At 54.1% G+C, this 23675-nt stretch overlaps 12 protein-coding genes across 12 annotated transcripts; 4 read left to right on the top strand and 8 right to left on the bottom strand.

Annotated features, from left to right (window-relative positions):
- Positions 1 to 181: 181 nt before the first annotated feature.
- A1O3_03311 (uncharacterized protein) lies at positions 182 to 2852 on the top strand (the record flags this gene model as incomplete). The annotated part of the gene is made up of 3 exons (XM_007733449.1): positions 182 to 763; positions 1307 to 1984; positions 2031 to 2852. The coding sequence occupies 3 exons, from the start codon at positions 182 to 184 to the stop codon at positions 2850 to 2852; spliced, it is 2082 nt and encodes a 693-aa protein (XP_007731639.1).
- A 369-nt stretch (positions 2853 to 3221) lies between these two features.
- On the top strand, positions 3222 to 5018 carry A1O3_03310 (uncharacterized protein; the record flags this gene model as incomplete). The annotated part of the gene is made up of 1 exon (XM_007733448.1): positions 3222 to 5018. One exon carries the CDS (start codon positions 3222 to 3224, stop codon positions 5016 to 5018), a length of 1797 nt encoding a protein of 598 aa, XP_007731638.1.
- A 277-nt stretch (positions 5019 to 5295) lies between these two features.
- Positions 5296 to 5582, bottom strand: A1O3_03309 (uncharacterized protein; the record flags this gene model as incomplete). The annotated part of the gene is made up of 2 exons (XM_007733447.1): positions 5296 to 5357; positions 5411 to 5582. The coding sequence occupies 2 exons, from the start codon at positions 5580 to 5582 to the stop codon at positions 5296 to 5298; spliced, it is 234 nt and encodes a 77-aa protein (XP_007731637.1).
- Positions 5583 to 6356: 774 nt separating this feature from the next.
- On the top strand, positions 6357 to 8361 carry A1O3_03308 (uncharacterized protein; the record flags this gene model as incomplete). The annotated part of the gene is made up of 2 exons (XM_007733446.1): positions 6357 to 8265; positions 8330 to 8361. 2 exons carry the CDS (start codon positions 6357 to 6359, stop codon positions 8359 to 8361), a joined length of 1941 nt encoding a protein of 646 aa, XP_007731636.1.
- Positions 8362 to 9203: 842 nt separating this feature from the next.
- A1O3_03307 (uncharacterized protein) lies at positions 9204 to 10991 on the bottom strand (the record flags this gene model as incomplete). The annotated part of the gene is made up of 1 exon (XM_007733445.1): positions 9204 to 10991. One exon carries the CDS (start codon positions 10989 to 10991, stop codon positions 9204 to 9206), a length of 1788 nt encoding a protein of 595 aa, XP_007731635.1.
- Positions 10992 to 11908: 917 nt separating this feature from the next.
- A1O3_03306 (uncharacterized protein) lies at positions 11909 to 13010 on the top strand (the record flags this gene model as incomplete). The annotated part of the gene is made up of 2 exons (XM_007733444.1): positions 11909 to 12929; positions 12985 to 13010. The coding sequence occupies 2 exons, from the start codon at positions 11909 to 11911 to the stop codon at positions 13008 to 13010; spliced, it is 1047 nt and encodes a 348-aa protein (XP_007731634.1).
- A 109-nt stretch (positions 13011 to 13119) lies between these two features.
- On the bottom strand, positions 13120 to 13974 carry A1O3_03305 (uncharacterized protein; the record flags this gene model as incomplete). Its single annotated transcript, XM_007733443.1, has 1 exon — positions 13120 to 13974. One exon carries the CDS (start codon positions 13972 to 13974, stop codon positions 13120 to 13122), a length of 855 nt encoding a protein of 284 aa, XP_007731633.1.
- Positions 13975 to 14620: 646 nt separating this feature from the next.
- A1O3_03304 (5-methyltetrahydropteroyltriglutamate-homocysteine methyltransferase) lies at positions 14621 to 17051 on the bottom strand (the record flags this gene model as incomplete). The annotated part of the gene is made up of 3 exons (XM_007733442.1): positions 14621 to 16594; positions 16642 to 16981; positions 17041 to 17051. The coding sequence occupies 3 exons, from the start codon at positions 17049 to 17051 to the stop codon at positions 14621 to 14623; spliced, it is 2325 nt and encodes a 774-aa protein (XP_007731632.1).
- A 685-nt stretch (positions 17052 to 17736) lies between these two features.
- On the bottom strand, positions 17737 to 18531 carry A1O3_03303 (uncharacterized protein; the record flags this gene model as incomplete). The annotated part of the gene is made up of 1 exon (XM_007733441.1): positions 17737 to 18531. One exon carries the CDS (start codon positions 18529 to 18531, stop codon positions 17737 to 17739), a length of 795 nt encoding a protein of 264 aa, XP_007731631.1.
- An 859-nt stretch (positions 18532 to 19390) lies between these two features.
- Positions 19391 to 20200, bottom strand: A1O3_03302 (serine/threonine protein kinase; the record flags this gene model as incomplete). Its single annotated transcript, XM_007733440.1, has 1 exon — positions 19391 to 20200. The coding sequence occupies one exon, from the start codon at positions 20198 to 20200 to the stop codon at positions 19391 to 19393; it is 810 nt and encodes a 269-aa protein (XP_007731630.1).
- A 689-nt stretch (positions 20201 to 20889) lies between these two features.
- Positions 20890 to 22002, bottom strand: A1O3_03301 (acetolactate synthase I/III small subunit; the record flags this gene model as incomplete). The annotated part of the gene is made up of 2 exons (XM_007733439.1): positions 20890 to 21067; positions 21119 to 22002. 2 exons carry the CDS (start codon positions 22000 to 22002, stop codon positions 20890 to 20892), a joined length of 1062 nt encoding a protein of 353 aa, XP_007731629.1.
- Positions 22003 to 22466: 464 nt separating this feature from the next.
- Positions 22467 to 23237, bottom strand: A1O3_03300 (uncharacterized protein; the record flags this gene model as incomplete). The annotated part of the gene is made up of 1 exon (XM_007733438.1): positions 22467 to 23237. The coding sequence occupies one exon, from the start codon at positions 23235 to 23237 to the stop codon at positions 22467 to 22469; it is 771 nt and encodes a 256-aa protein (XP_007731628.1).
- Positions 23238 to 23675: the final 438 nt, after the last annotated feature.

The following is a 23675-nucleotide window of genomic DNA, read 5'->3' as shown; positions in this document are numbered from 1 at the left end:
AAATCAAAACTGCGACTTAGATTTAACCTGGGCGCTCGGTCTCCAAGCGGTGAGTATTCCGGCATGACCAAACCTTAGGCAATCTGACCAATTTAGCATTTGACGCGGAGCCATATGTCCCCGGGTTACCTTTGCATCCTCCATCACCAAGCGTCCCCAACTGCAGCTGTAGGGAGAAAGAATGTCGAAAAGTCCGCTGCCCTGTCGCGATGCCAATTGCAAACACGAGGAATGTTATTGGATGCGTCAGATTAAGCAGCTAGAGCAACGCATTGGAGACGAGGTCTTGCGTGGAAGCAAGACCGAAAGCAAATATGAGGTCTTGAAAGCCAATTATGCCCATCTCGAAGCCTCCATGCGGGCCCGTGAGAAGGAAAAGTCGGAGATGAACGAGAGAATACTGTCGCTCGAAGCGTCGTTGAAGGAAAAGTCCGAGGCTCTCGAGGCTGAGAAGGCCACAACGGCAGAAATCAGAGACAAACTGAGACTCGTCAGCTTCAACAAACAGCACCAGCTTGTTCTGGCTCAACAAGCATTACGATTTGTCAACAAGGTCCAGCTCGACAAATCCGACACCCGGTCAGATATCATCCATGATTACACAAATCGACTGGGCACCGACATCAACCTGCCTACACTCCCAAGTGAGAAGCAAGCCTCTGGTATGGCCAGAAATACGAAACGATCTCGATCTGAAGAGCCCGGCGATGACTCGGCTAGGAAGCAGGCAGCAAGACCACGGATTCCTCCCCAACGAGAGAAAGTGAACGAGTGTGCAACGTCCGGCTTGTAGGCGACGATGTTGTCTTACAAGGCGACATGCCCTCCAACAAGGGTACCTGGGAACGACCAATAGTTAAGCTCGCATGTCACGCTGAACACTTCGGCCAATCCCACATCATGCTGTTCGCAGAATGTGCCCTTCTCAGCCTAGTGAATCAGCCACGAATCGTTCACCAGGCAGCCATTCGCCATTCTCCATCTGTGAACAGATCCCCTCAGCGCTGCTATGAGCACACACAAAAGTCAATCGATTGCCTTATACATAAGCTCTTTGTTCCCAGATTCTTTCTTGTTCTTTCATGACCGAGTGTTTCTTATCTCGCAGCGCTGCTGACCCTGATCGAGTCCCATATTAAGCTCTCCCGAAGTAAACAGCCGTCGTCAGAAGGCCCTCAATGGTTGGTGTCGCTCGCGCTCGAGGCTGTGGAACATGCAGACAGCGCAAGATAGCGGTGCGTAGTGCTTTTATCCATATCGCTGGTCTGAGGTGGGCTTTTATTCGTGTCTGCTGATGCCGATCTAGTGCGGCCTCGAGAAGCCCTTTTGTGCCCAGTGCATCAAGTCGAGGCGGGCCTGTACAGGCTATTCTCGGTATCCAATCTTCATTCAGCATAAGATCCCAGCGGACGACCAAGCGAAGTCAGTCGTTTGCCACAGGAGACCTCCACAACAGCAAACAGTGTTGAGCATTCTTGAGCCCGTCAAGTCTGCACTTCGTCAGGTCGGTCAAGTCGATCCATCCCCAGCAATCCGACAGCAACTCCTCGAGGAATATCTCTCTTTCCACCTGCCCAAAGCCCACCTCGGGCCCATGCATCGAAGGCTGTGGCTCTGTCAGCTACCAACCATGCTATATCTGAACTCTGCGTTGGAAGTATCGGCAATGGCGTTATGTGTGGCTAAATTGAGCGAAGTCTATGACGGCGACCCAACCTTGCAGTACGAGAGCCTCAGGCTTTACCAACGTGGACTACACCAGCTTCAAAAGGCACTTTGGGATCCCGAGCTTATGTACCATGAGCAGACGTTGGCTGCGTGCATCGCATTAGCCACCTATGAGTTGAGCCAGTGCCCAAGCAACTCAAAGCATGGGTATATCAGCCACACATCTGGTTGCGAAAGACTGATGCAACTCCGTGGCCCAGAGGCACACACCGAAGGGTTGGCACATCAGATTTTCGTTCAATTTCGAGTGCAAAGTGTAAGTCATGGTCCCCCAGTGTGAGGTCTTTGTCTCACAGATCTAGATTCTGTATGCATTGGACACCAAGCAGCCGACATTTCTGTCGGAGCCTGTGTGGCAGGAAGTACCGTGGCAGAGTCATCCGAAAACGTTGTTTGACCAAGTCTATGACTTTGTCACTATTGCTCCTGAGCTCCAGAGGCAAGGTGAACTGCTTGCATACATGGATTCCGACAGCCGACTCCGGCTTGCGACAGAGATGATTACGAAGTGCTGGAAAATGGATCGCGATCTCGCCTCATTCCATGATGAATTGGTCAGAAGCCAAGCAGGACCTTTATATTGGCCCGAGCTGGCTCGTGGGCAAATCTGTGATGAGGACGGAGAGGATGGGAGGCTCTTCCCGGTTGCGTTTCACTTTCCGCACCTGTCTGTTGCCCACACCCTCCTTGTTTTTTGGGCTTGCCAGACAATGTTGTGGCAAGGAATGTACCAGCTCTATCGCGTTATGGCCACGTTGCGTGGTAGCTTTGCCACCAGCAGCAGAAGCAAGGAGTTGCTCTTCGAGCCAGATGCGAGTACCAGGTTCTCCGACCTACCGGCTCTCGAGCACCGGATAGACTTCGCAGCTCCAGCGCGGAACATATTTCAGTCTGTAGAGTACTGCCTGCTGGATGAGATGAAGGACCACGGTCCGAAATCTATCGCTGCCTCATTGCGGATCGCAAACGAGACACTGAAACATCATCTCGCATATCGGCGAGATGTGCTGTGGGCGGAAGAGGCCATGGTAAAAGTCCAAGGGCGGTCTCTGCGTCTCCTTGTTTATTACACTGAAACTGCAACCAGTGTCCAGCTCAACGGCCGAGAAAGGTTGGACAAATAGTTGACACTACTCGAGACAATGTGAGCTTTTCTAACTGTATAGGCATGTACTATGTACTCGTTCCTCCTGCGGCTACGGGTAGAATCTGTAGGTAGCACATAGTAGGGCGCCTAGGGCCTCCTGGGGCTACGGGCACAAGGCTGACCAATGGCACGTCGCCAAGGACAGCCTGGCCTCTTCAATTTGTTTCAGTGAAGGACTGGTTTCGGTCACCGTTGCATTCATTTCGACCAGCATTGCCTTTTCACGCCGTTGTTTCAGGACTCGTGAAAAGATATCCGATCAAGCCCGAGCTAGCTGAATCAGGAGTCCTAGATACAACGCACTCGCTTTTTGTCGTGGCGTGGATGTTAGCAGCAGAACAGAACGATGGCATCACCACCTGGACCGGTGATGGAATTTCTCGGTCGAGTAGCCTACGACTTGGAAACAATGCGGCCGCTGCTACCGACCTACCTACATCTTCTCGTATCGGCTATCTTCCCTATCTACACCGCCGCGCATGCTTCGCTCTCAAGACCTCCGTCCGCTGCGCCTCGCAAGACCAAAACACCAACCGGGGACGATGAGGAACGCGATGAAGATGAAGCTCGGCAGATCGAGAGCCTGACTCCTTCGGACGCTCTTCTATTCCCACTTCTGGCCGGTGGGACGCTGGCTTCGCTCTACTTTATTCTCAAATGGCTTCAAGATCCGGCCTGGTTGAATTGGGCATTGGGCATCTACTTCTCTCAGATCGGCTTGTTCTTTGCCGTCAAGTTTCTGAAGGACATGTTTCGGGTGGCTCGGTCGCTTTGCTTCCCATCCACTTACTCGAGCGGCGGTTCGGTTTGGAAGGTGGACGGGCAGCAGCGCTGCTACAGGAGTGAGGATGGCAAAACATCAACTTCCCCCTTCCCAGCATTCCTGCGGGTAATACCGATCCCTCGCTCCGTGAGCCGGCGGATCTGGACACTCAGAAACGTTCTTTATGCGGAAGCAAGACTTAGGTTGCACGTCCATGGGCTCATCACCCTCAAGGAATCCATTGACGTCCTGGCCGTCGCAAGTTTGGTTCTGTCTTGCGTCGTCGTCTACTATCATGGATTTGTGTCCAAGCCATGGTTTTTAACCAACTTTCTCGGCTTCTCCTTCTGTTATGGATCTCTGCAGTACATGACTCCGACCACCGCCTGGACGGGGACGCTCGTGCTCAGCGCTTTGTTTTTCTACGACATCTATTTTGTCTTCTTCACGCCCATGATGGTGACAGTGGCAACAAAACTGGATGTGCCTATCAAACTACTCTTCCCAAGACCTGATGGTTGTGTGTTCCCAGTGGGTGCACCTGAAGGGTCGGCAGCCATGGAAGAATACCTACAGTGCCTCTCAAAGAAGAGGACAATGGCGATGCTGGGTCTGGGCGATATTGTGGTTCCTGGCATGATGCTCGCCTTCGCATTGAGATTCGACTTGTATCTCTATTATCTTCGATTAGGTGAAAGAACTCAGAAGTCGAGCAACACGGTGACGGAAACCGATGCGCAGAAGCCCATCTATGTCAACGCGCGAGGGAGCTGGGGTGAACGACTGTGGACCCGCCGACAACTGTGGTCGAAGGAGGTTAAGGCCAAGCAGTTCCCCAAGCCGTATTTTTTCGCCACAATCTTTGGCTATCTTGTCGGGATGTGCACCACAGTTGTGGTGATGCAGGTTGCACAGCATGCTCAACCAGCATTGCTATACTTGGTTCCCGGGGTTCTTCTGTCACTCTGGGGCACGGCGTTAGTCAAAGGAGACTTGAAGACGCTATGGCAGTACAGTGAACTCGTGGAGGACGACAAGAAGACAACAGATGGCGGTAGTAAGAGTACAGGCGACGCTCGACAAACCCCAGATAGCGACCAGAGCAAGAAAGCCGACGATGATACAGGCAACGGCGCTGGCCAAGAGCTCGAGCTTGTCAAAACGCCGGAGGCAAGCAGTGCAACCCAGAAGCGTGGAAAAGAGAGCGAGGAGAGTCACTCCCGCAGGCTTGTATATTTCTCCATCACTCTGCCCAGATCATCTGAAGAGGGGGAACAGGTGCCTGGAAGTTCGGGAAACATGAATGGCTCCGCCGGAGGCAATGATCGCGAACGGGGAGACGATGGCGAGCCTCCTGAGAAGCGGGCGCGTCGGGCATGACGTTTGACTGAGGCAATCGAGACAGCAATGGGCCTACTGGATGCATAGCGAGGGCGAAAGAAAAATGCTCAGGATTGATTTAGAGAGGGCTATTTGAGGCACTGGCGCTGGAACACTTATGAGAAGAAACTCTTGTCAAGCCATGAACCATTCTTTTTGTGCCTGACTTGCCATGATCACATTTCCCATTATCGATGCAGGTTATCGATGCAGCGAGTGATACCATCCTTCCATTTCATTTCAATTCATCCCGTCACCGGTACTCCGTTGTACACGCCTATTTGTTCATCTCTCGAGCCTTTGCCCTCAACTCCTCTTTGTCAGCGGCTGGGGGAAGGTCTGTCAACGGTCAGCGGACCGTCTCCTGCTATAATCGTGTGAGGGTCTCTTACTGTCCGAGAGCTGCGGACCCTTGCTTCTATGGTCTTCAGAGGTTGCCTGCTTCAATGGCCCTTTGTTTTCATCGTGGAGAGGATGGTTCGAAGCCGTGGAGTCAGAAGATTCTTTGGCAACCTTGTCAAAGATGTGGGATTGGGTGTTCTCTTCGGCGGGATGCTGAGGCATGATGGTGGGTAGATATTGGATTGGATACTGGTCCGGTGGATGTTGAGAGTTGGTATAAGATCACAGAAGTCAGGTTGATGAAGACGAGGAAGTGGAATCCTGACCTGGCGAAGAGACAACTTATGTACTTCGATGATGCAGGGCCGTGACCGTGACCGTGCCACTTCACTCAGGCTGCGGCGTTTGCTCTGCAAAGCGATGACGTTGTTGATGCAGGTGGGGGATTCGAAAGATGACGGAAGGCGAAGGCTCAGGCCCGAAGTCATCGTCACAAGCTACAGCTCCGACCCCACAGCTCTTCTAGGCCCCGGGCACTGGGCAGCTCAACAAGCGCCTCAGGGACTAAGCAACTAAGGGCTTAGGGGCCTGTCCCCTGCAAACCAGGGATCGGCGCCGCTCCTAAGCCCTAACTAATCATTCTTCCAGGCGCTGTCGGGGTCTCTCAGTAATTCGCTGGCTGTCTCCCGGTGCCAGAAGCCACGCGGCAAACGCGGCGCATTACAGTACTGGTGGTACAGTACTCCGTAATTACTGTATGGTAGCTTTCTTTGGCTTTCCCTTCTTCCCCGGCTCTGGGTTACCTATCGCCTGCCTTCCTTATGTCAGATGCAGGTGACAGTATCGATCTCTTCCAATATCACAGTTTAGAGTCATCGTCACTCGATTCTCTCCCTCTTCATAGGGACAGCCGTCTCCTCGATCGAGTACCGAGCACGAAGGGCTCGATGAGTCTCTCCTGAAGTCCGCCTGAACGGCTACAGCTATCCTTCCACCATGCCGTCAATTCTCTCCGACGCCGACAAAGAGACGGTCAAGCGCACCGTCCCTAAAGCTTCAAACAAGATCCAAGCTGTGGCTGTCGCTCGACTTTACGTGGCCCATCCTAACCATAAACGATGGACGTACACGGGTCTCCAGGGGGCTGCGGTTCTCTCCAACGACCTCGTGGGGAACACCTTCTGGATCAAACTCGTCGATATCTCGCCTGCGAATAGAGGAGTCATCTGGGATCAAGAAATCTACGATACCTTCCAATATAACCAGGATCGCACCTTTTTCTATTCGTTCGAGTTGGAACAATGCATGGCGGGCTTGTCATTTGCCGACGAGAAGGAGGCCCGCCAGTTCAAGAAGAAGATGGATGAGCGGGAAAAGAATGCTAGCAAACACACCAAGGCACAACCTTTCGCTTCAGCCCCCGGCGGAGGCCAGGTCTTCGTTCCTGGGGGATCGCACAAACACTACAGCAGAGTGGGCAACTTCTTTCGTGGCCACAGGCACAGCTCCAACCCTATCCAGACACAACAACCGCAGGCGGTTGCTCCCCAACCCATCTACAGCCCGATCACCTCGAATCATTCTCCGAACATCGTAGGGGGAATTGATCTGGCTGATCCATCGTGGAGACCGATTCTGGACGAGCTTCTTGTGATGGGTATCACTGAAGACCAAATCGAACAGAATGCCGACTTCATCAAGAGTTACGTCGAGAAGAAGCAGGCCGAGGAAATGGCAAGTTCTATCGCCCATGCCCTACCTTTGACTTCTGAGACGCGGTCAAGAGCTCCTCCACCTCCGCCTCCTGCAGCGCCCCCTGCTCCAAGAATCAGCCCGGAGAATACGGGTACCACGGCTTCGTCGAGCCGTCGAGGTCCTCCGCCAGCACCGCCGCCATCGCGAAGACCTGCCCCTGGGAGGGCATCGTCGCCCCCAAGGTCAAGTTCTCCTCCTCGGACACCATCTCCGGCTCCCACTCCGCAACTAAGATTTCGAGCGCCTCCGCCCATCGCAGACGCAGGCAAATACGCCGTCAAAGAAGGTCCAGCAGTTTATACCTCAGGCCGGAATCGTGCCTCCTCGGGTTCCCTTGCAAATCCAGGTCCGCCGCCGCCGCCTCGACCCCCGAAGGCGCCCATCGAAGAGGAGCCTGTCGGGATGTTTAAGGTACCTCCCCCGTTTACAGGAGAACGTAAATCCTCAGCTCCTCCCCCTCCACCAAGTCGTGGACCTGTTCCACCGCCCCCTCCTAGCCGGGAAAGCTATACACCTTCTGCTCAGATCGTACCACCGCCATTGCCGCCCAAAGCAGGACCGTCACCATCTCACACAACCGCTCCTGCTGCTATCCCGCCTCCGCCACCACCTCCACCGCCGGGGCGGAATAATCCTCCGCCATTACCACCCCCCAACACTCGTGCAGTTCCTCCTCCCCCTGCGGGAGCAGGGCCACCTCCGCCTCCACCTCCACCTCCTCCCCCAATGCCCTCTTCAGCAGGACCACCACCACCTCCTCCTCCTCCTGCCCCTCCGATGCCCTCTTCTGCAGGGCCTCCACCTCCTCCTCTTCCTTCATCCTCTGGACCGCCTCCTCCCCCTCCTCTACCCGCTTCAGGGGCCGCCCCAGCCCCTCCTCCCCTGCCTCCCGTCGGAGGGGGTGGGCGCGATGATCTTCTCGCCGCAATTCGCAGCACTGGAGGAACAACTAGCGGCCGTCTGCGCCGAGTTAACGACGCCGAAAAGCGTGACCGTTCGGCCGCGATGGTGCCAGGAGCAGATTCTAGCGCTGCCCCTCCACCTCCTGGTGCGCCTGGAACCCCGGCCGGAGGCTCAGATGCACAGGGTGGACTTGCAAGTGCGCTAGAGGCAGCTCTCAACCAAAGAAAGAAGAAAGTCAGCGGGAGCGGTGAGTTATGCCTGTGTTCTGTGCGATACCTTGACCTGCGCATGCTAATTCTATCGCTTCACAGATGACGAGAAGGACGACGATGATGACTGGTAATCGATGATCCAAGCCTAGCAGGACAGTAGGGGTGTGGGCATGGGGGGCTTGAGTGTGGGTGTGAGGTGTGAGGTGTGAGCGTGAGCTTCAGCAACAGGGACAGGGACGCCGACAACTTGAAGGGTTGACGGAAGCAGCAACGCAATCAGTGCGATCGGCATCTCATTGGAAACCTGTCGTCCAGCGGGACACGGCGAGTTAGAGCGAGCTCTACGTGTAGTGTCAGAGAATTGAACTGGATGCCAAATTCTGCCGGTCTTTTCTCCGTCAACAAACATACATACGCCGGCCATTGTGTGGCATATAATAACCTCAAGGAAGAAACGAACGGGCATCGCTCATGACCACACGTCCAAAGGAGGAGGAAAATGGAGAGCATCTGATTCGCATGGACTAGGACTAATAAGACATAACAGGTATCCGTATAGTATTCGTACATCGCTTCAAGCCGATCGATCTAAGCCGTCGAAACCACTAGTCCACAGCCGTTGCATTTGCGTTTGCACCCAGCAATGGTCTTTCTGGGGAGCACTTCGACGCACCACTTGGTAGGTGCTCCAATGCCCTAGCCCTGCTTCGTGTGATTGAGGAGAGCAAAGTCCTCGGGAAACACTGCATGATAGAAACCCCCAATGAGGGTGCCCGAGGCTGGGTCTTTCGTCACCGCCCAATCAATCGCCCCCTCGACTCCGTCCAATGCAACGCCGACAGTCCCGCTTGAACGCAAAAAAGAGAAGAGTCGCCTAGCCTGTGTGTATATCTAAACCGCAGGTCACGGCCGGTGAGCTGCGAGGCGCAATCCATGAACATCCCGTGAGTGCCATGTGCGATTGTCAGTGTGATCAAGCGCGCTTCTTCTTCACAGAGTCCTTTGACCTCTGCCCGTCCGGCTTCGTCTGTGCTTCCGCACCATCAACAACACTCTTGCGAGGAGACTCGGACACGGCGTCCGCGTCACTGTTAGGGTCAATAACAACGTTTCTCGGATCGTCCTCACTTTCGATGTTGAGTTTGTGCATGCCCAGCCCATCCATACCCGGCCAGAGAACAGGCCTCGATGCAGTGCCGCCGAGACTGACGCCGCCTCCTTTCAGCCTTGCTGTCCGCTGTGCCTGGCTTTCCACGGCTTCGCTGCGCCAGTTTCCTCGACCACCTATCCTCCCGCGCGGGCCCAGAGCTTCCACTCCCTCGCCCCACATGCGAACTTTCTGCACCTTGCGCAACTTGCGCATGCCATAGACGCAGATCACCGCCGACAGCACAAAACATACAACGCTGACTCCGCCGAAGGCAAGGTCGGACTCCTCCATGAAATTCTTGAGATTCATGCCATAAAGACCGGCGACCAGGGTTCCGCCGGCAAGACCTAGAGTTCCGACGCTGAACTTGATTTCAAGCAGCATGAGCTGGTTTCGGTTCGCGTCAAGAATGGCCTTGACCACTTCTTCCGTGTTTCTGATGTTGCTAATCAAGTTGCCTGATATCTCGACAATTTCGTCGCAGATTTTATGGTACGATTCAAGAAGCATTTCCACTTCTTGATGGTCGTTCTCGGCTCTGGGCTTGCCGGTTGATTTCCGTTCAGTCAGATACATTGCCGACAAATCGTCATCTGCATTGAGAAGATCGTCGATCGCATCTCGTACAAGACGGGCTTTTTGTTCGAATCCGCCCAGCTTCTTGGAATGGATGAGTAGATGCCGCAGCTTGTCTCGGTCGATGTCTTCTTCGAGTTCGCGCAGGATATGGACCACCGGCTCGCGCACAAGTGCAAATTCTGCTTCGAGACCTGATGTGACAGAGATGAGGACGGCCTCAAGAGCTCTGAATTCGTAGGGAAGATATGTGGAGCCATTCCTTGGATCCGACTTCTGTCGCAGTTTGCCCTCCAGGTCGTACATGAACAGCGACTGTGTATAAGAGTCTGTGCTCCCATATGCGTCAAACACCAAAACTCTGTCCGACTGTATGAGAACCCGGAGGTGGAGGAGGTTGATGAGAATGGCGGTGGGGCGGACAAGGATATGGGGAAGAACCGACGAGTCTATCTTGCGAAGATCACGCGGGAGCAGGCCATATTTTGCGATCAACTCCGATTTTTTGAATTCGCCAGACACTAGAATGACGGATCCGTTGGCATCGAACTCGGTGCAGCGGAGTTTCAGATCTCCGCCGGTAGGATTGCGGGAAAGGGATCGGGAGAGATTGAAAAGTTGAGCAGACGTCTCATCGTAGCTGGAAGGCCCCGCCGGCGGGTCTGGCAGTTGCTTGTAGCGCGATGCTGCTTCTTTACGACGAAGTAGACGGCGCCAAAAGCTGAGACCGTGAGTGCGTGTACTAGCACTTCGAGCCTGCGGAGGATGGGGAGGAGCAAGTCGGGGAGGCGGCAAGGCTTTGCATGGCTCGCGGTACCGGCGCCATAGATCCTCGAACGGCGTTTGCTGCTTTGGCAAGGACCGGGAAGAGGATGTGCACAGAGGCCGAGGCCGGCAGAGCCGTGCTGGGTTGGGAGGTGCTAGAGAGGCCGAGGGACAGAGACCGGGACCGGGACCGGGGTTGCTGAAGGCGACGTTGGACTGAGATCGCAGGAAGCGCAGGAGACCTCTGGAAGGCGCCGCGGGTGTCTTCATTGCCTGTCCAACAGACGATAGACGATCAAGCAACTGTCCTCTGTCACCGGAACTGGAAGGACAGGATCGATGGGATGGCGAAGACTGCAGCTCTGTCGACGCTGCTACTGGTACGGAGGACTCAGTCCATGCTCGTCGTCGTTCGTACTGGTGGCAGAGGCCGGAAAAAGTTGTACGCTGTATTAGGACTAAGGTAGCCTAAGGAGCCTTGGCGCGATCATGGTTTCCGCATTAATGCTTACATGAGTCATGGTTGCTTATCTTATCGTCTGCACGTGCAAAGCCAGTACAGTGGGCAACTGCGGCGGCGGCAGCGACAGGGTGAGTGGTTCTGGTGGAGAAGAGGAGCTGCAGATTATAGTCGTTATCAACATCGCTATCGCTCGAATATCGAACTACGAGTATCGACCACCATCAAACTGACACCGTTCAGTTTCACGTTCAACATTGCGACCACCGGACACGGAATCTTAGCTTCGCGCATCTCCGTTCGCCGCTCGGTTGCAGAGACGAAGACGAAGACGAGCGCCTTTGAATCTTGATCTTGATTGACAGAGACGGCGGCGTATAGTAGATCTTCCCTCCTGTAAGGTCACGATTGCGGTTGCGGAACTCGGCAAAAGAAAAACGAGAGGTGCAAGGCTGTGAATAGTCTCTATCTGAGAGGCATAAGCCTGTCTTCACACCGGAGAGGGAGAGGCACAAAATGGCAGAGTCGACACCGTCGCAACCGGAACCGAACACGCAAAGGCCAGGCTCGATGCGAGTGAAACAGGTATGTCTCATTCTCTTCCCCTGTGATATGCGGGTGTCGCTTTTGTCGCTGATCTCTACCGCTCTGTTCTGTTTGCACTGTCCAGCTTTACACGTATCCCATCAAGTCCCTACGTGGGATTTCGTTGCCCGGCCTGTCCGCCATGTACACGGGGTTCCCGCACGACAGGTGCTTCATGCTGTACAACGTCGACCAGCAAAAGAACATGCACGTGGCAGAGTTCCCGGAGATGTGCCTGTTCACGACCGCGTTCGCCGAGCAAGCGGAAAGCGGAGTTCCCACCAAAGTGGTTGTCACGTATACCAAAGACCATGCCTTCGACAGACCGGACCAGAAGATCGGCCACGAAGCGCTGCACGTTTCGCTGACGCCGGAGACGGAGGGGCTGGAGCAGGTCGAGATCACCATGCATTCGAGTGCGTGCGTCGGGTACAATATGGGCGAGAAGTACAATAGGTGGTTCGGCGATCGGTTCGGATACGAAGTTCAGCTGCTCTATATCGGAAACAATAGGAGGAAGGCGTTGGGAAATATGCCGCCAGGTGTGGCGGCTAGACAGAGGAGCGGATTGGCCGAGACAGACGGCAACGTGCACCGAGGCAGCTCGTGGTTCAGCAGTATCACCTCGACGGCCGGCTCGTTGGTTGGAGCCGTCATCGGCAGCGGACATAACAAAGAGAACGAAGATGAGGATTACGAAGGTGTTGATGAAGGCCTTTCGTTTGCTGATGTCGCGCCCTATCTCATCGTCAGCACCAAGAGCTGGGAGAACGCACAGCGGCGGCTGCCTGAGGGCGAGGTCATGGATATCTCAAAGTTCCGGCCGAACATCATCGTCGAGGGCGCCCAAGAAGACTTTGAGGAGGATTATTGGGCCGAGCTGCAAGTCGGAAACGACACAAAGTTCATCTTGACCCAGAACTGCGCCCGGTGTAATAGCCTGAACGTGGACTACGCCACCGGCAAGGTCGGCGAGGGCGAGGCCGGCAAAATCCTCAAGAAGCTGCAGCGCGATCGCCGCGTTGATCTAGGAGCAAAATGGAGTCCGGTCTTTGGCCGCTATGGGTTTTTGGCCAGGGTGCCTGAGGGCAAGTCCGCTGCGCAAATCAACGTTGGTGATGAAGTCAAGGTGCTGAAGAGGAACGCTGCTCGGACGAGGTTCGGTAAGTATCGTCTTTCTGATCTAGTGCTGGATTTAAAGCTGATTGTCGGCAACAGAATGGCCCAATCTAAGCACAAACTGAAGGAATGTCCTATATGTTGCTGGTATGCGGCTATTCGAGGCGTACTGTTGCCCGCCCGTCGGAAACCCGAGTATGAAGATGGCATGGTTCTCATTTCCCACAAGCGGTGTCATTTCGTCTTTGATTGAAACATCTCTCGCACACTGGCCTGGCCGCTGCCGCCGATTTTGCCTTCCAGATGCTTGGGCACGTATTTTGCTTCGGATTGTCGAATGCCCTTTTCAATGCTGTCGAGGATCCAGTGCACCGTAACGTATTTAATGCCCTTGCCACCCACCAAGGCCACCTCCTTCTGGATCTTGCCCGACGCCAGACCACCGCCGCAGCTGTCTCCCACGACCACATGGGTGACGGTCCGGCGGCCCAGCGAAATGGACGAGCCGCCGCCGTGTTGGGCGAAGAGTTGTTTGAGCTTGTGGTCCGAGATGACCGGCGCCGTCGAGCCGTTCAGGTAGATGTTCAAATTCCGAAAGATCTGAGGAGTTTCCGTTTCCATCGCCGGTGGCCGTGATGGCGAAGGTAACCTGCTGGTCTCCTCAGGTCTCTCTGATACTGGCTCTAGCCTCGGCCGCTTGGATAGTAGGGAGTCTGATGATTCCTGTTCTACGGGTAGACTCTTGATTGATCGCTTGCGGTTGCCGTCCATGAGGCTCCTGATGTCTTGCCATCCCTTGTCGCGCAGCCCCGGCGCACCTACTTCCCACCCTCCGTTCTCCTTGCGTCCGTCCTTACCGAAATTCTCGCTGCCGGCGCCTACCAGATCGGCAACATGGCCATCGCCACCTCGGCCGCTGGAGTCGCGAAGTTGGTGTAGGAGCTTGTAGGTGCGCGAGTCCCGCCACGACGTGCTTCCAGACAAGCGATTCTCGGCGCGCTGGTGGCCTGTAGACGACGAATTGAATGGATCGAAGAATTTCCGGCTCGGCTCTGGAGGCGGCGGCACCTTAGGGTGATGAGGCGGCATTTTCTAGACACCGAGAGGCAGGTGGCCCTTCGGAATCCATTGGTGGTGAAGGTTGTATTGTTCGAGGAGCGACAATCACTATGGCAGACCTGCGCACATTCGGAATATTGCCCAGGTGACGGGTTATACTTTGTACTAATAGCCTTCGAGTTCACACTTGGGCAATTAATTCAATTTGGCAGACTCGACACGCCCCGCCACACTGGCATGACGCGACCTACTGTACTCCGTAAAATCGCGAAATCACGTGGACAACAATGGCCGAGCACGAATGATTTACCAGTCAAAGCGAGACAGACAGGCTGTTTTAAATACGACTGAGGGTTCTAATTATTTCGATTCATTCATTTGCGGCATCTGTAGTCAATGTTCTGCCCTTGTACAATCAATGTTGAAATCAACATTCGTCTCGATGGTCTTGAAATCTCTGGCCATCTCTAAGCCCGTCCCCATCTGGTCCAGAGCCAGCCAAAAACGCCGATGTTAAGATCGACTTTTGCCAGCCCCATGCGATCGTGGTATCATGTTGAAAACACTTTTCATTCAATCAGTCCGTCATGCCCTTTGCGCCATAGCTCAGATCAGGTTGATTGACCGAGCACAAACAGAATCGCCAGAGATTGTACTTTCTAGTACAGCCACACGATTACTTGGAGTACTGAGCGCGGAAGTGCTTGGCCGCGTTAACCAAGTTGGTCAGTGCAGCCTTGGTCTCCTTCCATTGTCGGGTCTTCAGACCACAGTCAGGGTCGATCCACAGTTGTTCCGGCTTCAAGTATTGCAGCATCTCCGCAATCCGGTCGCGGATTTCCTGTTCCGAAGGGACACGAGGCGAATGGATATCGTAGACACCAGGTCCAATGTGACGCGGGTAAGCTTCGTCAACAAAGACTTTGAGAAGTTTGGCATCAGACTTGCTGTTCTCAATGGAGAGAACATCGGCGTCGAGGGCGGCGATGGCGTAGAAGAAGTCCTGGAACTCAGAGTAGCAGAAATGGCTGTGGATTTGGGTGCCATTCTCAACGCCCGCAGTGGCCAGGCGGAAGGAGTCGACGGCCCACTTCAAGTAGTCGGTTCGCTCCTTGCCGGCGCGAAGAGGCAAACCCTCACGCAGAGCCGGCTCGTCGACTTGAATGACGTAAATACCCGCCTTCTCGAGATCGACGACTTCGTCACGGAGAGCGAGCGCCAATTGCTGTGCTTGGACGGATTGGTGAACATCGTCACGAGGGAACGACCATCTCAGGCAAGTGATGGGGCCAGTGAGCATACCCTTCATTGGCTTGGGCGAGATGGATGCCGCATATTTAGACTCCTTGACGGTCATAGGAGCAGGCCGGGAGATGTCTCCAACGACAATGGGTGGTCGGACACAGCGAGAACCATACGACTGGACCCATCCGTGGGTGGTGAAAGCATAGCCGTTTAGTCTCTCGCCGAAGTATTGAACCATGTCATTTCGCTCGGGTTCACCGTGGACGAAAACATCGAGGTCAAGCTCCTCCTGGATCTTGACGACCAGTTCAATTTCTTTCTCAATAAACTTCTCGTACTCCTCAGCGGTGATCTCGCCCTTGGTGAATTTGTTTCGTTGAATACGGATGTCCTTTGTTTGAGGGAAGGATCCGATGGTGGTGGTCGGGAACAAGGGCAGGTTGAGACGCTTCTGTTGTTCAGAGATGCGGATGGGGAATGGTGACTTGCGCTCATGCAACTCTGGGGTGACTTTGCTCTGTCGTTCCTTGACCGCCTGGTCGTTGGTCCGGCTTGAAGAAGCGCGGGCTTGCATAGACTTGGCGTTGGCCTCAAGAGCATCTCTGACCGAGGCAGGACCGTCTGTCACAGCCTTGGCGATGATGGCGAGTTCTTGGGCCTTCTCACTGGCAAAGCTAAACCAGTCGGCAATTTCAGGGTCCAACTTCTTCTCGCTTGCAAGGGTGTGGGGGGTATGGAGGAGAGAGCTGGAGCTGGCGACAATGACTCGGTCCTTGCCCAGTTTCTGGATGGCAGTTTCCACGATCTCGATGGCTCGCTTGAAGTTGGTTTTCCAGATGTTTCGGCCATCAACCACGCCGGCTGAGAGGACCTGTTGAGGGCCCAATGCAGCTGCCACGGTTTCGAACTGCTCTGGGTTGCGAACAAGATCAACGTGGATGGCATAGAGGTTCTTTAAGTCGGCGAGAACATCAATATTGTGGACAATATCACCGAAGTAGGTGGCAAGGACAATCTTGGGAGCACTGCTTCCCAGGCTGCCCAGTTTCTCATATGCGGGCTTGAAGGCGTCCTTGGTCTTCTTGGGCAGATCAAAGACCAGCACGGGCTCATCGATCTGGACGGTCTCGGCACCGGCCTCCTTAAGCTGTTTGAGCAAGTCTTCGTAGAGAGGTAGGAGCTTGTCGAGGGCCGAAATGGGCTCGATGGACTGCCCACGGTCGGCCTTGCCCAGATGCAGGAACGACACTGGGCCAAGTAGGACGGGTCGGGTAGTGATTCCGGCCTTTTTCGCCTCGAGGAACTCAGCGACCGGTTTGGGGTTGGAGGATAGCTTGAAGCTCTGGTTGTCTTGGAGAGTTGGCTTGACGTAGTGGTAGTTGGAGTCGAACCATTTCACCATTTCCTGAAGACGTTAGAGCTAAGCACTTCCACAACGGGATGGTGACTCACCAAAGCGGGAACATCGACGGCAGGGGTGCTGTCGGTTGCCGGTCTTTGAAGACCTCGACCCATGGCAAAATATTGGTCAATGGGAGAGAGGCTGTCTTTGGTGTATCGCTCAGGAACGACGCCAAAGAGCTGGATGTGGTCCAAGACTTGATCATAGAAAGCAAAGTCATTGCTGGGGATGATGTCGATGCCAGCGTCCTTCTGGATCTTCCAGTGTTCCTGTCTCAGTCTCTTTCCTTCGGCAAGCAGGTCGTCTTGAGAGATCTTGCCAGCCCAATAAGCTTCAGTGGCCTTCTTCAACTCTCGGTTGGCGCCCATACGAGGGAACCCGAGGATCGAACTGTGTGTATGTTAGAGAAGAGCAGGGCCATTTAGTGGTGCTCCAATGGAGGGACTTACGATTGAACCATCTTGAGTAATCTTCGTGCAAAGGGCGGACGAGTTCGAAAAATAGCGTTTCCGATGACGGTTCTCTGAGAGGAACCGATAGACAATGAGGAGGGAAAGGGTCGATGGGATGGGCGAAAGCAGGAGGAGAGATAGAGGGGGCGGTGAGAGAGAATAGAAGGTCAGAGGGAATTATGCATGGAGGGGTTCTGGACTGGAAAAATTTCAAGCACCAAGTGAGCTTTGACGTGACGGGAGGCTGCGGTGGCCTTTTTTGCTCCGCGTGCCAATCACCACCGCAGGCTGCGACTAGTCCCTCCGTGTTACTCGGGGAGCAGCACTACCACCACCACCACCTAGCTTACTTAGGTACTAATCAAGGTCGCTCAAGCTGCCTCCGTCCGACATGACTCGCCGACCGCCAGCAAACCCCTGTGTGACGCCGATGTGCAGTGAACTTTGCAGTGATAAACAAGCCGGTGGAACAACGGGAAGGGCCTTGTTGCACCGTGAGATCTCCCTCCACCCTGAAGTATGGGAAAGTCTGATTTTGAAACTGTTGGCTGCAGCTAGCTCGCCCGCGAGGGTTTCGCGCTGCTTACTACGTCCCGACAGGTACACACGACATTTTAGCCTGGCTGGCGACGTCAAGAGGAGGCTCCTGAGGCTTTCTCACACCACTCCTGCTCCTCCTTGTCTGCCCTAAAATCATAATCCAAGTCCAGGAATTGCGCCTGCGCGGCCGGCCACTGCCCGTTTTCCAAACTTCTGTTCATACCATCGCCGACCGGCCACCGCCCTTGGAAGCATCGTGGCCACCTCGACTATCAAAAACCACAGTGCCGGGCTGTGGTATCCCCATCCTAGACCCCACGCGCCTGCAAGGATCCAGAATCCTGTCCATTCAAGCCACTCATACACATAGTGCGGGAACAAGACATACTTGAAAGGGCCTTCAGGTGGAGGAACGACGTAGACCTTGTCGTAAGTGATCTGGACCCTCCCTTCTGACCTTGCCTTCCGCTTTGCAGCTCCTCGTCGAAGATCGAACAGAGTATTTTCGGCCCGGATGTTTCCCGCCAGCCCTGAGAAGAACATAAAGAGGCCAACCACCGATGTAAAGGAGATAATGGAGCCATGTTCGCCGTCGCTCCCGAGCGCAGAATACACAAGCCCGCTGGCAATGTTGCTTGAATTTGCAAACTGGTGGAGAGCCATGAATACGGCCACAGTCGGGTGAATCTGGGACATGCTCGGGGCCAGATACAGCGGGCCGACGACGGCACGGTTTGCATAGTGAATGAGATATAGACACGCCAGTATCTCATATTGAGCCGGTAGGCCTGTCCCCAAAAAGCTTGTCGTCGAGTGAGGCGCAGGATCGAGCTTTGACGGCAGGGTCAGAAGGATGTATAGCAGATTGATGGGCCCGGTCAATTCCGCCAGTGCCCATGCATAACGGCCCGGAAGATTGAAGCGAGAGTTGGTCGAAGTCTTGCCCATCGCTTGTAGCTTCCCGAGAGGCGTCCATTGTAGAAGAGAGATCTAGTAGAGATGGCAAGTTAGAAGAGGGGCATACCACACAATGGCAACCTGCCGTATGGATTCTTTCCGAGTAAGGGAAGGGGTCTGATCTTCCAGCAAACACCTTGGAGAGGTTTGACACGTCACCAAGTCGCAGTTAGGGCACCTACAACTGAAAATAGCCTGTAAAGGTTGAAGACCAGGGCAGCCGCCTGTGGCGTCGGAGGGAAGAAGTCCCCGATCGAAGGCAGTCCGGAAATACGAGAGGTCATGATTCTGATTCCCCAAACACGCCGAGTGTGAAGATCCGAGACTGAGACTATCCTGCGTTCTCCAAATTCAAAGCAACAATGAAGTTATAGCTTGCGATCTGGTCTTCTGAAAGCTAGAGTAGGGAGTAGAGTCGTGACGACTTCGAGATGTTTCTAGCTGGAGCTGAGCCCAGCATAAATCGCCCGCCGCTTTTAGCACAAGGCTGGCTTCGGAGGGGCTGATGGCTCTTCTACCTCGAGGAATGGTACAGTTGGTGCAGTGGTAGAATTGCCTCTGGCGCTCTGCGCGTTCCCGGCAGTATTTAACTAGTCCCCGTAAATCGAATGGCGAAATGTCGTGCTCAACTTCCAGCGTTGTTTGACCACCCAACCAACCCTGCATGCTGCCTCCTACATAGGTCTAGTCTTAAGGACACGCTTCGTCTCAACGGCAACACACTGATCAAATGTCAAGTATTCCTCCGTCATGTCAATGAGAGCACACCTGGCTCTGACTCTCATGACAACTAGACTCTGTGGACGTGGAGTTTTCGAAGCTTGTAGGTTGCCGCTCTTTTACACCCGTTTCACTCATCATCGTTCACCTGCTTCAGATAACCGGCGAGATCTCCTGCAGATTTGAACCCTTGAGTCCAGCATTTTTCGATCACGGGCCCCAGCCAGACATTATCTGTTGATGGGAGGCTATCCCGTGGTGGCCAAGTCACTTCGCCGCTGGCATCTTCAGTATCAAACCTACCAGTTTGGCCCGTCACAATCTGAAACATAACCGCACCCAGCTGTCCAATATCGCTAAGGATCGAATATCCAAGCGAGTCCGTGCCCTCAAGATTCCAGTCAAGCGGCATTAGCGTTGATTCCGAAAAGTCGATGAATTTCACGTTCAATGCACTGTCAAGGACTATGTTCGATGGACCAATATCGGCCGCAATCACGCGACGGGAGTGGATGTAGGCGAGTGTATCCGCTAATCGTCTCATCCATGCCAGCTGCTCTTTCCGGCTCGGTCTATTCTCCGCTAGATAGTGTTGAAGATCTTTTCCCATGAGCGGCATTTGAACTGAGGGCTGCGTCGACGAGATATTATAGCAGGGAGTAATCCCTACATGAGGGCCGATTCTCCGGTAAATGTCCTTTTCGTTCTTCAGTGCTCGAATAAGCTGGGCACGATAGTCGTAGTCTCCTTCTTTGGGGGGTTTGCTTTGGTCTAATAAAACGGTGGTTCCTCCAATCTCTGTGATTCTTGACAGACGAGGAACCTTAACTGCGTATTTTCCTTGTTGGACAACAATATTGGTGCCTCCAATACCTATAATCTTGTCGGTCACTGTGGTGCCATCTAGATGGACGAATTCAGCAAATGGAATTGACTCCATGGCTGAGTTTGAGTAAGCAATAGACGGCTGGCGTGGGAAATGAGGTATCAGATGGCGCCCGCTCCGTTTGAAAAAGGGAGGAAGCTGAAGGATAGAGTTCTGTGACACGAAGGAGTGAGCATAACTTGCTACGCGAATAGCTTGAGACCGGAAATAGAACATCTATTTTAGGGTAGCTGAGTTGTAATACTCCGTCGAAGAGGTTGGATTACGCGTGGGTAGCAACAGCAAAACCGAGAGTCGTGCCCGTGTTGCAATCAAATGCCACGGGGACTTGATATAGGAGAACTACAACGTACAACGGGTGGGGTTGTGGCTATGTATGTAAGGGGCACTCTGTAGGCTGTGTATAGTAGGTACCAGGTATGTAAGGCGCAGCCACCACAGCTAAGACGCGGAGTGACGTACGGCTTATTAGGAGGCCCGACCCGGATGTGAGGTACTAGGTAGCAACCCCAACCCTAACCCTAACCCTAAGCGATTCGAGAATGATAGGCGGCGCACATCACAACCAAAATGTCGAACCAGAAGTATTTGCGGAGCGAACATTGTGGCCAGCTTTGAGTAGAAATTGGCAAGATTTACATTTCCCCAAAGGTCCAGCAGGAGAATCTTAGATACCCACCCTGGAGTTGAAGTACAATATCCCCCAATGCGCCCCACGCAAAGACTCACGACTTCACCGGCCTCTAACCCGGGGGGAGAGTACTGGCGTCCACAACATCGTCCGCATCCCGTTGCAGATCCTCATTAGGTCCGTACAGAGGAGAACGAGGCAGTGCCATCAGACCGGTTCTTGCTGATTCGAGGATCCCAAATGGAGCAATCAGTTTGATGAAGGAATCGATTCTGCTCGGTTTAGCAGAGCTGCGTCATGTTAGCAAGTTCAAGCTGTGGATTTCATCAGAAGTCACTTACACCTCCACTATACAGTTGTTCGTGCTAATGTCAAGAACCTTGCCGCCGAACTGATGGGTCAGGTGAGTGATCGCTTCGAGATGCTCGTGTTTATGGCGCAGGGCTTGACTAGCAGCAAGTCGACTAGGGTGGTAGCTCGCCCCTTGACCGAGGAGTTCTTTGGCCCGCTGGATAAGATTCGACTCGTGAGGCTGGTTCGCCTCCAGTTCCTGCAGTCGCTGCTGGGCGTTTTCCTCGGCGCTTTCCAGGTCACGCGCGCCGGGCTCGGATTCGGCCTCGGGGCTGGTCATTTCACGATGGTGTTCCATCAGCTCCTCATAGACTTCGGGTCCGAGAATGGAGATCTTGGCGAGGAGCAGCTCACGCTGCACCAGGGCGGCAGATGTATAGTCGAGCACAGCCCACACAGGTACCAGATCCTCCAGCTGTCTGCGAGCTTGTTCGACGACACCGTCTTGACCCTGTAAGACAATGGTCATTCGACTCAGATCCTCCACTTCGGTGTTGCAGACAACCAGCGAGTCGATGTTAAAGCCCCTAGCAGCCAGAATGCCGGACACACGAGACAGAACACCCGGCTCATTTTGCACCAAACAGTTCAAAACATGTTTCTTCGCGGGCGCTTGAGAAGCCACCGGCGTCTCGTAAAGAATGGAAGAAACTGCTGCAGCTGCGCCGTACTGGGGCGAGGCATCGGAGACCGGCAGAGGTAGTGGCGATCGTCGATGGAGAGCCTTGTAGGCCAAAGCTGAGGTGGACGTCGTCGACTTGGTTCGCTTAAATGCAGGGACGAGGGAGTCGAGGAAGGGTGTAGCGGTCGGGCTGCGTACAGACTGGATCGTCGTCCGGGAGGCCAGAGACAGGAGGGTGCGCGAGCCTGCCATGATGGCAGCGATTGAGAGAGCGCAGGATTGAGAAATTCCAATTCAAGTCATCAGCTATAGCTACAGAATGGGCCTTTTCAGAACTGCATCTCCGTGGTGAGTCGTGAGTCGTGAGTCACAAGTCGAGACCGTCAGTAGCCACAAAGTCGGGGATACAAATTTTGGATTTTGGATGGGGTTGCTGGGAGGTGCAGCCACCTAGCAGCGATGTCGGGATTCAACCAGCGAATGAGGGATAGTGCGATGCTAGAGACCACCGTCAGAAGAAATATACCCGGCTAAGCCTGGAATGGAAATCGAGTGGCTGCTTTAAACCTTCCCCCAGCCTACCTCCAGGCCTCGACGTCCTAACACTTTTACGGCATACAGGATACAGGATACAGAATACGAGATACAGGGTACATCAGTGTCTGGCCGGAGACACTCTTTGCAGGCTGAGCCCTTTTCTCACGCGAGAGGAGTTACTACTTCCTCCCGTTCCCTTGGAGCTCTTGCAACTCACGCAATGGGGGGATTTCATCCAGCATTCCTGCTTGCAATTTGTCCCACAAGACACCACATGTCGGTTTGGGCACGAGTCCTTGCTTTGCGGCGTCGTGGATGATGGTCGGTGTAACGATCAAATCGCAGACGGTGTCGAATGGTTCCGGTTGCAGCTCCTCATCCAACACTTGACAATCGTGCACGACCGCAATGCAAGGGACATCAAGGGCCACCACGTTTATACTCGTCAATATAGCCCATTCGAGGTCAAAAAACCCGTGGCCCTTCCCAAATCGGATTCCTGAGAAGTTGATGGCACCAGTGCCGGTCACCATGAGATCAACCTTAAGATCGAGCGCCGTCATGTCGGATAGACTGACATGTCTGGCCAGACCGGGTCTCTCCATGGCATCTAACAAGCTTGCCAACTGTCTTTGTCCCGGGGTCGTGATCACGGCGGGATCCAGCAGCCAGAATCCGCGCCGGATGGCGTACGTGGTGACGAGCACCTTCTTGCCATCAGAAAGAGCTCGAAAACGCAGCCTCTCTAGACAGTTATCGGGAGTGACAAACACCACTTGTGCATTGATATAACATGGCAGGGTGACCAGACGTTCTGTTGCAGCGTCTGAGCCTTTAAAATCGGCGATGAAACTCGAAAAATCATAGTGGAAGCGGGAGTCTGGTATGGCAACCTCGCGCAGCCGTGGCCACACCAGTTGCCGAATTGCGTCCTTGTGCTCTGTCGCCATGCTGGGGAGAAGGCTTAGGAGGCCACCGTTGTCGGCTCGCAAGTTCGGCGGAGACGGGTGATGGGGAATGGGTGATCCTGAGTCAACAGATCCTGACTCGGAACCTTGCCAATATCTACGGAGAGATATCTCCCCGCATCACATTTCCAACTCTGCGGGGACAAGGCCGGCCATGTCCCACAGCCTCTTCCGTGAACACTATACCCCGGCCAAGAACCCTCCTCCATCAACCGCAAAAAGGCTCCATTGTTAACCCAAAGTGCAGAGGTACAGACACATTCTCCAACCTCGGGTATAGGACAAGATCCAATCAGAATACGAATTCTCATGACCCGACCAGTTTGTCCTCGGCCCTTCCTGCAAGACTGTAGGGTTGCTTGAACGATGATCGGAAAGGACCTTGCCTCGTATGAGGGCCAGCAGCTGGACGCAGTTGTG

The sequence above is a fragment of the Capronia epimyces genome (assembly GCF_000585565.1).
Source record: "Capronia epimyces CBS 606.96 chromosome Unknown aczIQ-supercont1.3, whole genome shotgun sequence".
Lineage (NCBI taxonomy): Eukaryota > Fungi > Ascomycota > Eurotiomycetes > Chaetothyriales > Herpotrichiellaceae > Capronia > Capronia epimyces.
Note: the sequence above shows the minus strand (reverse complement) of the source record. Positions and strands in the feature narration are given on the sequence as shown.